The sequence below is a fragment of the Ahaetulla prasina genome, chromosome 7 (genome assembly GCF_028640845.1).
Source record: "Ahaetulla prasina isolate Xishuangbanna chromosome 7, ASM2864084v1, whole genome shotgun sequence".
Taxonomy (NCBI): domain Eukaryota; kingdom Metazoa; phylum Chordata; class Lepidosauria; order Squamata; family Colubridae; genus Ahaetulla; species Ahaetulla prasina.
This window is the reverse complement of record NC_080545.1, coordinates 12,176,110-12,189,833: the sequence shown is the minus strand read 5'-3', so window position 1 is coordinate 12,189,833 and position 13,724 is coordinate 12,176,110. Positions and strand designations below refer to the sequence as shown.

At 45.1% G+C, this 13,724-nt stretch overlaps 1 protein-coding gene across 2 annotated transcripts in view; it reads left to right on the top strand.

The window, feature by feature from the left end:
- The window catches only part of CCDC91 (coiled-coil domain containing 91), a 189,841-nt gene extending 180,098 nt beyond the window's left edge, over window positions 1-9,743 (top strand). Inside the window, exons 13-14 of one of the 2 annotated variants that reach the window (XM_058190901.1) lie at window positions 8,438-8,550; window positions 9,152-9,743. In XM_058190901.1, coding sequence (XP_058046884.1) covers window positions 8,438-8,533 — 96 coding nt within the window. In that variant the 3' untranslated portion in view covers window positions 8,534-8,550; window positions 9,152-9,743. Of the gene's footprint in view, window positions 1-8,437; window positions 8,892-9,151 lie in introns of those variants that run through there. The other variant, XM_058190900.1, reaches the window with a different exon arrangement.
- The last annotated feature ends 3,981 nt before the right edge of the window (window positions 9,744-13,724 follow it).

The window sequence follows — 13,724 nt, the reverse complement described above, 5'->3', positions numbered from 1 at the left end:
CAGAAGGGGTTTCCAAATGGAAACAAAATGTAGGTAAATTCTTCTCTTTCAAACAGCCCGTTCTGCTCAAGCTGATGATTCTATCGCCTTCACCCGTCATTCTTCAATGGTGGGAATTAGTGTATGTTTCCATCTTTGCGCATATAAGATTATCGCCACTGTTAAGATACTGCATATGTTAACAGGTTCTGTATATGGACAGGTTGTCCGGATAGGATAGTGACGGCAAACATTTTCAGCATCGAATGCCATGTGCGCATGTCAGAGCATTAAAAACCCAAAGACCAGCTAGCTGGCCTGCGCATGCCTGCAAATGCCTTTAGCCATTTTTGGCTGTTTGGGGGGCCATTCTTGCTGTTTTTCAGGCTGTTTTCAAGCCATTTTGGGGCCATTTTCAGGCCGTTCTTCAGGCCATTTTTAGTCCACAAAAAAAGCCTGAAAATGGCCAAAAAAACCCGGCCTGATAACAGTCCAAAAATAGACTGAAAACAGCCTGAAAAAACAGCCCCAAAACAGCCTGAAAAATGATCTATTTTTTTTGGCCATTTGGAGGGCCATTTTGGGGGCTGTTTTGGGCTGTTTTCGGTCCATTTTCAAGCCATTTTCCAGGCCATTTTCAGGGTGTTTTTCAGGGCATTTTTTGATCCAAAAAACAGCTTGAAAATGGCCCAAAAATGGACTGAAAAATGGTCTGTTTTTTGGGCATTTGGGGGGGGGAATTTTGGGGACCATTTTGAGCTGTTTTCAGGCAATTTTCAAGCCATTTTTCAGGCCATTTTCAAGGTGTTTTTCAGGGCATTTTTTGATCCAAAAAACAGCCTGAAAATGGCCCAAAAATGGACTGAAAACAGCCCAAAAATGGACTGAAAAATGGTCTGTTTTATGGCCATTTTGGGAGCCATTTTGGGGGTCGTTTGGGGCTATTTTTGGGCCGTTTTCAAGTCATTTTTTCAGGCCATTTTCAGGGTATTTTTCAGGGCATTTTTTATCCCAAAAACATCCTGAAAAAGGCCTAAAAAGGGCCTGAAAACGGCCCAAAAACCTGGCCCAAATCGGCCTGTTTTTTGACCATTTTTTTGGCTGTTTTCAGGCCATTTTCAGATGCTCTGGTGCTCATGAAACCCAGCTGGCCAGTGTGCCAGAAATCAGAAGAGTAGCTGGCAACAGTGCTTGTGCCCACAGAGAGGGATCTGTGTGCCACCTCTGGCACGCGTGCCATAGGTTCGCCATCACGGAGCTAGGAGATCTACTACAATCCATGCAGATTCAGGTCTGATGATAGCTACCCATCTTTATTAAGAACCAAACCTCCTCTGACTTCAAGGCTGCACAGAGAGAAGATATTCCTCCTGCTGAGCTGGGAGAGGACGATCCTGTGTTGTTTTTGAGAGGAGGAGAAGCTGAAAGAAGGCAGAGATTTAGAGTGGCTTTCTTCTCCCCCAAGCCCCATGCTCAACATCGTTGGCCCATGATTTGCACTGAGTTCTCCATCTCTGCAGGGAAGGTGGACCCCCATCCAGGTCATCAAAACCGGAAGTGAAAGGTGGATTGAACAGGGAAAAATAATAGCAATAGCACTTAGACTTACGTACCAACACGTAAGTCCAAAGTGCTTTACATCCCTCTCTAAACGGTTTACAATGTCAGCATATTGCCCCCCCCTCCCCACAATAATCTGGGTCCTCATTTTACCGACCTCGGAAGGATTGTCAGAATATATTCATGAACTGGAATAGGGCATAGCAACAGGTCAGCCAATGAGGGCTGTTTGGTAACTGAAACATAGCATTTGTTGTATGGGACCATAAGAGACAGTTTGGAGCCTGGGCGTGGCTTAACTGTTCTGTATATAAGCTTGAGGGCACTAGCTTCTCCCTCCTCCATTTTGCCTCCTCCATTTTGTGCTGTGTTTTGTACTTGCTATTTCTCTTCTCTGCAACGTGGAAAAACCTACAAGGGTATTGTATGCCTTATGTGTTGCTATTGTATATGAAGAAGTTTCTTATATAATGTGAATCCTGCTTAATAGTCTGCTTGTGTGTGCTGCAACAAACTCTGATAAGGATGGAAGGCTGAGTCAACCTTCAGCTGGTCAGGATCGAACTGCTGGCAGCCGGCAGAATTTATCTGTAAGATTGCATTCTAACCACTGCGCCACCGCCGCTCTATGTTAGATGAGTTGGGAGCACATCTTATGAAAAGGCCATGTCCTTTAATTTAGTATAAAGATATTCAAAAGCTCTTAAAATGGTTGAAGTCAAGCCATCAGAATAGGTTTTTTTTTTATATTGGCAAGTGTGATTAGACACACAAGGAACTTGTCTTTAGTGCAGATGCTCTCAGTGTACTTAAAAGTAAAGATATGTTCATCAACAATTCTAAGGTACAACACTTAATGACAGTCATAGGGTACAAATAAGCAATCAGGAAACAATATCAATATAAATCATAAGGATACCAGCAACAAGGTTACAGTCATACAGTCATAAGTGGAAGGAGATGGGTGATGTGAACGATGAGAAGATTAATAGTAGTGAAGACATAGTAAATAGTTTGACAGTGTTGAGGGAATTATTTGTTTAGCAGATAAAACAATTCAGGAAAAAAATGTTCTTGTGTCTAGTTATTCTGGTCTGCTCTGTAGCGTCGTTTTGAGGGTAGGAGTTGAAACAATTTATGTCCAGGATGTGAGGGGTCTGTAGATATTTTCCCAGCCCTCTTTTTGACTCATGCAGTATACAGGTCCTCGATGGAAGGCAGGTTGGTAGCCATTGTTTTTTCTGCAGTTCTAACGATTCTCTGAAGTCTCTGTCTGTCTTGTTGGGTTGCAGAACCAAACCAGACAGTTATAGAGGTGCAGATGACAGACTCAACAATTCCTCTGTAGAACTGGATACTCAGCAGCTCCTTGAGTTTGATCAGCTCTCAAACATTGGAATCTACCACATAATGGAGAGAGTTTCCTAGTTGCTGCAGGTTTTCTAGGAATGATATTGTGTTTAATTACTTTGTTTTAGAAGCAGCCAGGGAAGATGACAAAGGAAAGATGACAAGTTTTCCTTCCATCCCAATCATCTGCCAAAAACGTACAAGGAAAGCCAGCATTCCTTAGAAATCCTTACAGCTTTCTTTCTGCTGCCACTCACTTGAGCCCAACAAGCTTTTCAAAGGAGAAGGGCTAGGGCTGCAATACTGAAATGCTTTAAGCCTTAACTAATTTGGGTAAAATACGACAGTTGTGCATAGCTGAAAGAAGAGCTGGATTAATGATGCCGGGAAAAATGACCTCACTGGCAGTTTTTGAGCCAAAATGGTTGCTTAGAATGAGAAGCTCCGGTCTGACTGTTTAGCTTCTCCATCACACAGTTCATTTTGCTACCCGACACTCAACAACCAGGTTGCCGTGAATACATTTGGCTTTTGTTTTGTTTTTTTTAAAGGACAGAACGTGTAATATAACAAGCACCGTGTGTGTTGCCATCAAACCAGGGGTGGGATTCAGCAGGTTCGGAGCGGTTCGGGTGAACCGGTAGCTCCGACGATCAGCTGGGACCACTCGCCCACCCCTGCGCTATTCCAACCTGTATTTCCTTTGTTTGAAGCCCAGGTGATAGGCACAGCAGAGTGGATTGCCTCGCCTCCGCTGTTTTATTCACCGGGGCTGCAGTAGAAGGAAAGTTTTAGAGCTCTTTTTAAACACACTGTGCGTGCGTGGAGTGCGTGTTTGGTGTGGGTCTGAGTGAAGTGAGCATGTACGCACAAAGCACGGGCTCAGCAAACCAGTTGTTACACCGGTTGCATCAAACCCAAATATTGTAAGTGCACGGAGAACTCCAGGGATTTCACACTATTTTTTTCCCTTTCTCTCTAGTTCAGGTGAGCCTGTGCTGATGATGTTGTGGCTCCAGCCCCTGAACCTGGCCCCATGCCTGAAAGTGACTCTGAGAGTGAGGGGGAAGGGCCGGTAAGGCTTACCTCAGGAGTACCAATTCCTTTGGCCAGGCTCCAGGAGCCAGAACCAGGCCAGTCGAAGGACGTAATGAGGCCGACATCCCCTGATTCCTCCCTTCCTCAGGCTACGCCTACAGACGCAGCTGATAACCATACTAATCAAGCCTGGACCGACCCACGTTTCAGAAGATTAGAGAGGCGGCGTCATCAAAGGGAAGGGTGGGGCAGGAGTCCCACCCCACAGGATATATAAGGAGTTTTGGGACTGCTCTCACTTCTACGGGAAGCAAATTAGCTGAACCGTGTCGAAGTGAGCTGAAGTCTTAATCTGTTTGAACTTTTTGGCAGGCTGCTGCGTTTTCTTGGCCAGGACTGATAGGAGCCATGTAACCACTGGCTGTAGGCCAGCTCGTTACTCCAAAGTGAATACGGAGACAGAACAGATGGATGGCAGTTCTCAGGTGGAAGAAATCTTTCCTAATTCAAGCTTGGAGATGCCGGGGTTAAAACTGAGATCTCCCACCAGCAAAATACATGCTCAATAAGCTGCAATGCTACTTCTGGTCTATTGGGCTTCTAATAGGCCCGTGATGGTGAACCTATGGCACAAGTGCCACAGGTGGCACGCAGACCCATATCAGTAGGCATGTGAGCTCAGCTCTGGCACACCTGCGTGCACTGGCTGGCTGATTTTCAGGCCCTCTGGGCCCACCGGAAGTCGGGAAGTTGGCTTCCAGAAATTGGCAAACGGGCCATTTCCGGCCTCCAGAGGGCCTCCGGGGCGGGGAAGGCTATTTTAACCCTCCTCAGGCTCCTAGAAAGGCTCTGGAACCTGGGGAGAGTGAAAAACAGGCCTTCCGGTCCTACCAGAAGTCAGGAAATGGTCCTTTTCCAGACTCTAGACGGCCTCCAGTGATATGGGGAAGACCGTTTTTGCCCTCCACAGACTCCTAGAAAGAATCTGGAGAGGTTGAAAAATAGGCCTATCAGGTCCACTGTGCCATCGTGTGCCAAAAGGTTGGTGAGTGCAGGGGGGGTGTCATGTGTGCATGCACGCGGGCCGGGGCACATAGAATTATGGGTGTGGGCACGCATGCGTGTGACCCCCTCCTCCCTGTGCTCTCCCCACTTTTGGTACACAATGGCAAAAAGATTAGCCATCACTGTAATAGGCATTGCCTGCTGTTAATCTAGTAACATTTTTCACTTTTGAGCGGATCATCATGGTGACATTTCAGAAAATTAGGATTCTCAATTGCCGCTTTGGGAAGCCTCCCCTCCTAGAAGAATGAAATATTTTGGGGAAATATTACGAGGCAGAATATTATATTTCCCTAAAAAAGAAATGTGGAAACATATTTTAGAGACAGAAACCCCGGTCCCAGTTTCCCTGCCCCGAGCAGAAACTGAGGAGGCCAGCTTTTAGAAATGCAGATTTGGTAATCCGTTCAGAAAGACTGGGTCAGACAGAAACTCCAAAGAAGCAACAAGCCAAAGGTTGACAAGATCAGCTCAGACAAACACCTAGGATTTGCATTTCCTCTTTTGCCTATAGAGCCAGCCATGACCCCTACATGAATGGATTGCCAAATCTGCATTTCTAAAAGCTGCCTCCCCAGTTTCTGCTTGGGGGCAGAAATTGGGGCTGCTCCCTGCCTCAAAAACAAACCAAAAAAACCCATGTTTCTCCATTTCTCCCTTTGGGGAAATATAATATTCTGCCTTTTTTTTTTTAATATTTCCAAAAAATATTTCATTCTTGTAAGAGGGGTAGGCGCTGACTTTCTGCACTGCATTATGGTCTCTGCTGTGAGTCCTAAGAGTGGAGACCCCGTACTTGTTCAGAATGGGGTGGTGAAGAGATATTTAACAGTAGCGTTAATTTCTGATAGGCTCCTTCTTTTTAGCTGTTTCCATATTTTAGCCTTTCACAGTAAAGGCAAAAGTGGATCTCCACCCATTCAAGAGAACCACCATATCAGAGGTGGTATTCAGACGGTTCGTACCGGTTTAGGCAAACTGGTAGTGGAAATCGTGGGTGGGCCTGTCCACCCACCCTGGGTCTATGCCGTTCGATTTAGGCACGTTTTTGGGGGACAGTGTTGTGGTCTGCCAGCAGCCTGAGGACCTGGCAGCGGAGTCGGACAGTGAGGAGGCTGGGGAGGACAATGAGCCAGTCCTAGAGTCAGGGGAAGGCCCGGATGAGGGCGCTGCATCAGAGGCAGAGATGGGGCCAGGGCCATCTGGGAGCAATGCTTGGACTCTGGAGCCTCCAAAGGCGGACAGCAGAGAGGCAAAGGAACAGGAGGAGCCTTTTCCTAGTGCATGCATGCGAAGAGCTGCCAGAAGGCAAGAGCAGCTGAAGAAAAAAGGACAACTCGGGAGTAAGGCCACAAGATGATTGGCCACTCCCATAAGGCTTAAAAAAGCAGCAACGAGCCGTTGGGTTCTTTGTAGAAAAGCAACGTTGATTTCCGTGCTTCCTTGTCAACGTCTCTTGAATTATGTGGGGGTTTTGTCAAGAAAAGCCTTTGGCAGGTTGCCAAAGACATCAAAAGTTGGTGATACGGCCGACAGACTGGTTATTAAGAATTTTGTTTTGGACGAAGCTGAGAATGAATTAATTTTCAGCTGTTTTAATAAAATAAGTTTGTTGAGGACTGAATTGTGTTTCGTAATCACTACTTGGGCCTCGGTCACAACAGCCGGTCACACAAGTGGAATGCGAGCGAGCAAAGCCTATGTGCCGAAGGCCAGGCCCATGCGCGGAAGGCACGCGTGCGGGGCGAACTGGTGGTAAGAATATTGGGAACCCACCGCTGCACCGTATCTCCCATTAATTCATCAGGCAGGGTTCAAGAGCCAGCAGAGCAGATATAGTCAAATGAGGGCCAAGAGAAGTGGGCTTCTTTCTTCTCTTCTGAAAGCACGTGAGACTTCTGTAGGCGTGGAGAAGAGATATCCCCACACGCCCATGAAACTCATACTTCTGGTTGGGTTGAGCATTTCTATATAATAGTTAAGAGGTCAAGGAGGAGAGCTTTTCTCCTTTGAGTTTGCCAGGCCTGTTTTGAGAAGGTGTTAAGAAGGTATCACTTCTAAATTACTTGGCAGCTGTCAAAAGTGTTCTTGGATAGCTTGGCCTGGCATAGAAAGAGAGAGAGAGAGAGTGAGGGAGGGAGGGAGGGAGAGAGAGACAGAGAGAGAGAGAGAGAGAGGGTTTTATTCTGTGTAGGTAAGCATGGAAAAATAAATGAAAAACTTACCCGTGATACCACAGCATATATCTCTGTGACCACATCAGAGCTCTGAATGACCTACTAAGGTGGAGGGGTTGAGGGAATCTACTGTGGAGTTGTAATGGATTTGAATGGCTTCGGGGATATAGAACAAGGCAACGGCTGTCAAAATCTGAGACCTGGCTCTTTCAGAGGTGTCAAATTATTGCTCCTCAGCGGAATGAAGCCACACTTCAGGGCCAGGAGCCTGTAGGTTTTGGCACGTGCCTTATCCATTCCTGGCACACAGGACCTGCTGGTTGGAAGCGAATCTTGGTCTCCAAAACTTAAAAAAAAAACCAGCACCTCGATTTGGATTATAATAGGAGCCTATTTGGAGTGTTCTTCTCAAAAGGGATGGGAGGGAAGGGAGAGTTTGATGACCGATCAGTCCATGATATGACAATCAGGTGGAATATGGGGACTATCCAGGGATGGAATTGAAAAATTTCAGCAACCGGTTCACTGCCCGGTTGCTGGGTGGGCGTGGCCATAGGGCATGGCCTAGTCAGCCTTCTGCACCATGGTGGCAGAAGGAGGGTTGCCATTCCCAAACTCTGGAGGTTTTCCTCAAGCCTCTAGAAGGGCGAAAACGGCCTTCCCCAGGCACCGGAGGCCCTATGAAGGCCGGAAATGGGCCTATTTCCAGATTTCCAGGACTTCCGGTAGACCCATTTTTCACCCTCCCCAGGCTCTGCAGGCTTTCCTGCAGTCTCCAGGAGGGCAAAAACGGGAGGCCCTCTGGAGGCTAAAAATGGGCCCATTTCTGGACTTCCTGTACTTCTGGTAGGCCTGCTTCTCGCCCTCCTAGAGCCTTCACACGCGCCCTGCACTTACCTGGCATCCAAAACGGGCTGCATGAAGACTCCTGGGAAGGGCAGGGTGGGAGGGGTCAGCCAGTCCTTGGAACAACCGGTTCAGCAAACCAGATTAAAATTAACATTTGGTTCGCCCGAACCAGTCTGAACCGGCTGAATTCCACCCCTGTAACCATCAAACCAACATCTCAAAGGCCAGACACATTGAAACTGCAAGCCAACTTTTTCTCAAGAGTTTTAACATGATTTGAACTGCTTTCTCTAAGAGGACTATGCATTGCAGCTCCTAAATTTGATGCAAAACTTAAAATGTACAGCTCGGCATATTATATTTTTTTTTCAATGCATCCTATAAGTCTCTTGTGACCATGAATTTTCTTTTTTTTCCAGTCCATCTCTCCCCTTTCTCACCCACCTATCTCATTTGTTTTTCTGCTTTGCCATTTTGGAAGAATGCTCGCCTCATCTTTTCTTGAACGAACATGATTCATTGAATAACTCAGGTAACCTTCCACATTTTTTTGGAATGTAACTTAAGGCAGAAAAGGTGTAACCTTCTCTTTCTTTCAGGAACTGAATTTGCTTAGTCTACTGAAAAGAAGGACTAGGGATGAAATAATAGCAGTCTTCCAATATAACATAACATAACATAACAACAGAGTTGGAAGGACCTTGGAGGCCTTCTAGTCCAACCCCCTGCCTAGGCAGGAACCCTACACCATCTCAGTCAGATGGTTATCCAACATTTTCTTAAAAATTTCCAGTGTTGGAGCATTCACAACTTCTGAGAGGCTGCCACAAAGAAGAGAGAGTCAAGCTATTTTCCAAAAAAAGCAAGACAAGAAATAATGGATGGAAACTAATCAAGGAGAGAAGCACCCTGGAATTAAGGAGAAATTTCCTAATGTGAGAACCATTAACCAGTGGAATGGCTTGCCTTTAGAAGTTGTGGGTGCTTCATCACTGGAGGTTTTTAAGAAGAGATTGGACAGCCACTTGTCTGGAATGAGATAGGGTCTCCTGATTGAGCAAAGGGTTGGACTAGAAGACCTCCAAGGTCCCTTCCCACTCTGTTATTCGATTGTTCTCTCTTTCTGCTTCCAGCTCTTCAAGTCTCCGTTTCTCTCAGCTTTCAACAGTTATGGGAAAGGAATTAAAAATTAGCAATGTCCACAGCATATAAAGAAAATCAACATAAAATGCATATGCCCCCTTGAGAAACTGTCAAAAATGTTTAAAGGTAAATCAGCTAAATATTGGAAATGTTACCAGTTACAGGATCTTATTATAATATGTGGTGGACATGCCCAGAAGCTAAAAACTATTGGAATAAAATTAGGATATGGATAGAAGAAATGATACAACAACATATTGATTGAAAACCGGAGCTGTTCCTATTGGGTATCCTCCCAGAGAAAATTAGTAAAGAAAATATTTGTTTGATTATACATGTAATAAGAAGCTACAAGGATTGTTTTTGTGCAGAATTGGAAAGCAGAGAAAATGCCTTTAGAAAAAGAAATAATAATAAAAAATTTAGAATGTGCAGAAATGAATAGATTTACTTTGATAATAGGATTCAGAATATTTTAAGATATGGGACCAATTTTACCATTGGCTGGAAAAGAGATATAGATAAACTAATTAATAATTTTGTGAGAGAATGGTATCATTAGAATAGTGTACTTTTGGAGAAATGTTGTAATAGATTAAGCGTGAATGATGATAGAAGAAACAACAAAAAGACGGAGATACGGAGAAAACACCAAGATGTCACATGGAAGGAATGACTGATGTGTTTGTCTGTGTATAAAATAAAATAAAGATTTCAAAAAAAAAAAAAGTCTCCATTTCTCTACAGCACTCAAAATAATCACACTGTTCCATTCCCTTTTACCTTTCATATCTTAGAGGATGGGAGAAAATAATAATAATGAAAGTCAAACAATACAATTAAAAAATTGAACTTAAACAGAAATAGTTTAGCAGTACTTTATTTATGCGTATGATATAAATGGCCTTCATGACAGTGTTGAACGTAACGGTAAGATTATCTAGGTAGTCTTTTCCAAAAAGGCAACTGGACTTTTTGGTGGTTTTCCCCCCCCTTGAAAACTAGGTAACCATATGCTAATGGAAAGTTCCTGGCCAGACTGTTCTGTCTCCTTCCCCACTTCGGATTAACGAGCTGGCCTTCAGCCAATGGATTCACGGCTCTTATCAGTCCTGGCAGAGAAATTGCAGCTGCCTGCCAAAGTTCAAACAAATGATTCACGTAGCAAGACTTTCAGCTCTTTTTGAAACGGTTCAGCTAAACTTTTGCTTCCCGTGGAGTGAGAGCCGTCCCAAAGCTCCTTATATATCCTGTGGGGTGGGGCTCCTGCCCCACCCTTCCCTTTGAAGACGCCGCCTCTCTAATCTTCTGAAGCGCGGGTCAAGCCAAGCTTTATTATTATTATCAGCTGGGTCTGAAGGCATAGCCTGGGGAAGGGAGGAATCAGGGGATGACGGCCTCATTACATCCTCCGACTGGTCTGGTTCTGGCTCCTGGAGCCGGGCCAAAGGAATCGGTGCTCCCGAGGTAAGCCTTACCGGCCCTTCCCCCTCATTCTCAGAGTCACTTTCGGGCATGGGGCCAGGTTCGGGGGCTGGAGTCACAACACAGACAGAGATTCAAGATCATTTTCTGTTTGGTGCACCAGAAGATAGAAGGACCAAGACCTTGGAATCAGAAGCATTCTTGTTAAAAATGAAACAATCCATTTTAAAGCAATATATGTAGTCCTCAAATCATGACCACAATTGGATCAAGACTTCCATTCTTAACTAAGGCCATTGTGAAGTGAGTCACAATGGCCTGCGAGGTGAGTTTGGCTTAGAGACAGAGAGAGAGAGGGTGGGAGTAGTGGTGAAATCCAATTTTCTTTACTATTGGTTCTGTGGGTGTAGCTTGGTGGGCATGGTGTGGCTTGGTGGGCGTGGCAAGGGAAGGATACTGCCAAATCTCCATTCCCACCCCACTCCAAGGGAAAGATACTGCAAAATGCCAATTCCCACCCCACTCCAAGGAAAGGATACTGCAAAATCCCCATTCCCTCCCCACTCCTGGGGGAAGGATACTGCAAAATCCCCATTCCCTCCCCACTCCTGGGAGAAGGATATTGCAAAATCCCCATTCCCTCTTCACTCCTGGGGGAAGGATACTGCAAAATCTCCATTCCCACCCCACTCCTGGGGGAAGGATATTGCAAAGTCTCCATTCCCACCCCACCCTGGGGCCAGCCAGACGTGGCATTTGCCGGTTCTCCGAACTACTCAAAATTTCCGCTACCGGTTCTCCAGAACCTGTCAGAACCTGCTGAATAGCACCCCTGACTAGCACTTAGACTTATATACCACTTCCCAGTGCTTTACAGCCCCCTCTAAGCAGTTTACAGAGTCAGCATCTTGCTCCTAGTGATCCGGGTCTCCATTGTACCCACTTCGGAAGGATGGAAGGCTGAGTTCAACCTGGAGTCGGTCAGGATCGAACTCCTGGCAGTCGGCAGAATTAGCCTGCCACACTGCATTCTAACCACCACGGCTCCTCCCGTTGCTCAGTGAATAAGTCGTTAATTTGAGGACTTCCTGTATAGTTGAGATTCCAGAAATGTTTGATGGGTTCAAAGCGTTGTTTCCAAAGAATATGAGAATAATAGACTTCCTGGAGCCAAAGCGTCCATAAAACTTAGACAAGGAAAAGCCCATTAAACTGATGTTTAGACACAGAAGATGTCGCTTTTAGCAGAATATATGCCGTGCCCACGTAGACGGCTTATAAAGTGAAACATAGAAATAATGAATGAACATGTCCTCTCTGATTGCAGAAATATGGTCTGGTTTATATCTTGGCTGCGGGTTTCAAAAACAGCATGCCAGGACCAAGGGCATCTAAGATGAAAATATATCCGTCTCTCACATCCGATTCCTTTCTATTCAGGCCAAACTGTAACCAACAATAGTTTAGAGGGTTCGCGTATCCTCCTGGAAGTTCCAAGAAGAGAATTTATAGCTCAAAAACCTGAGCCCTGCAGTCTGATTCTCAAGACTCAAGAAAGTTTATTTTTTATTTTGGTACTTCTGAGAAATTTGCGAACAGGATTGAATTTAAAGCATTTCTCGCTCCTGTCAAGCTGAAATGAGAAAAGCCTAGTTCTAAAGAAGTCCTTTTTATTTGTTTGAAAGTTGTTCTCCGGGTACCATAAAACCTGGAATGATAACACAGAGGAAGTTTTGAAAAGGTTTCCTGTGGTTGCCATTTTTTAAAATTTTTTAATTTATTTATTTGCTATAATTCAGTCAGCAGCAGCAGCATCTATGGTGGTGTGCGAAGACTTTGCTTTGACGGTGGGGACCAGAATTAGGGATGACAGAAGCCAAAACCGAGCGATACAATTCAGCCAGTGGGATCATACAGAGCGGTGGGTGATATGAATTCCTGAAGGCAATTATCTGACCAGTCCATTGCTTGCTTGTTCATAAACTAAGCTGGACGGAGAAATAAAAACATTTTATCCAATTTGAAGTTTCTTTTTTCCTTCCTTCCTTCCTTTTTTCCTCCCTTCCTTCCTTCCTTCCTTCTTTCCTTCCTTCGTCCCTCCCTCCCTCCCTTCCCTTCCCTTCCCTCCTTCCTTCCTTCCCTCCCTTCCCTTCCCTTCCTTCCCCTTCCCTTCCCTTCTTTTCCTTTATCTTCCCTTCCCTCCTTCCTTCCTTCCTTCCCTTCCCTTCCTTTCTTTTCCTTTACCTTCCCTTCCTTCCTTCCCCTTCTTTCTTTCTTTCCTTCCTTCCTTCCTTCCTTTTCTTCCCTCCCTCCTTCCTTCCTTCCCCACTCCCTCCCTCCCTCCCTCCCTCCCTGCCTTCCTTTTTGATTTATTTTTCTTTCTTTTACCTTTCCTTCCTTCCTTCCTTCCTTCCTTCCTTCCTTCCTTCCTTCCTTCCTTCCTTCCTTCCTTCCTTCCCCTTCCCTTCCCTTCCCTTCCCTTCCTTTCTTTTTCTTTACCTTCCCTTCCTTCCTTCCTTCCCTTCCCTTCCTTCCTTCCTTCCTTCCTTCCTTCCTTCCTTCCTTCCTTTTCCTTCCTTCCTTCCTTCCTTCCTTCCTTCCTTCCTTTCCTTCCCTTTCCTGCCCTGCCCTGCCCTGCCCTGCCCTGCCCTTCATTCCTTCCCCTCTCTACCTGCCTCCCGCCTGTCTTTCATTAAACTAAACATATCTAATTCCACCTAATGTTCTTTATATTGAACATTGACTTGAACACATTGGCACTATCTAACAAAATGAAATTCAGTGGTGAAAAAAGGAAGGTTCTAACTTTTAGGCAAGAAAAACTAAATGGACAGGTACAGTATACGTGGTACTTTGCTCAATAGTAATAACTGTGAGAGGGATCTTGGAGTCCTAGTAGACAACCATTTAGATATGAGCAAGCAGTGTGCAGCAGCTGCCAAAAAAGCAAACACAGTTCTAGGCTGCATAAACAGAGGGAAAGAATCAAGATCACGTGAAGTGTTAATATCACTTTATAATGCCTTGATAAGGCCACACTTGGAATATTGCATTCAGTTTTGGTCGCCACGATGTAAAAAAGATGTTGAGACTCTAGAAAGAGTGCAGAGAAGAGCAACAAAGAGGATTAGGGAACTG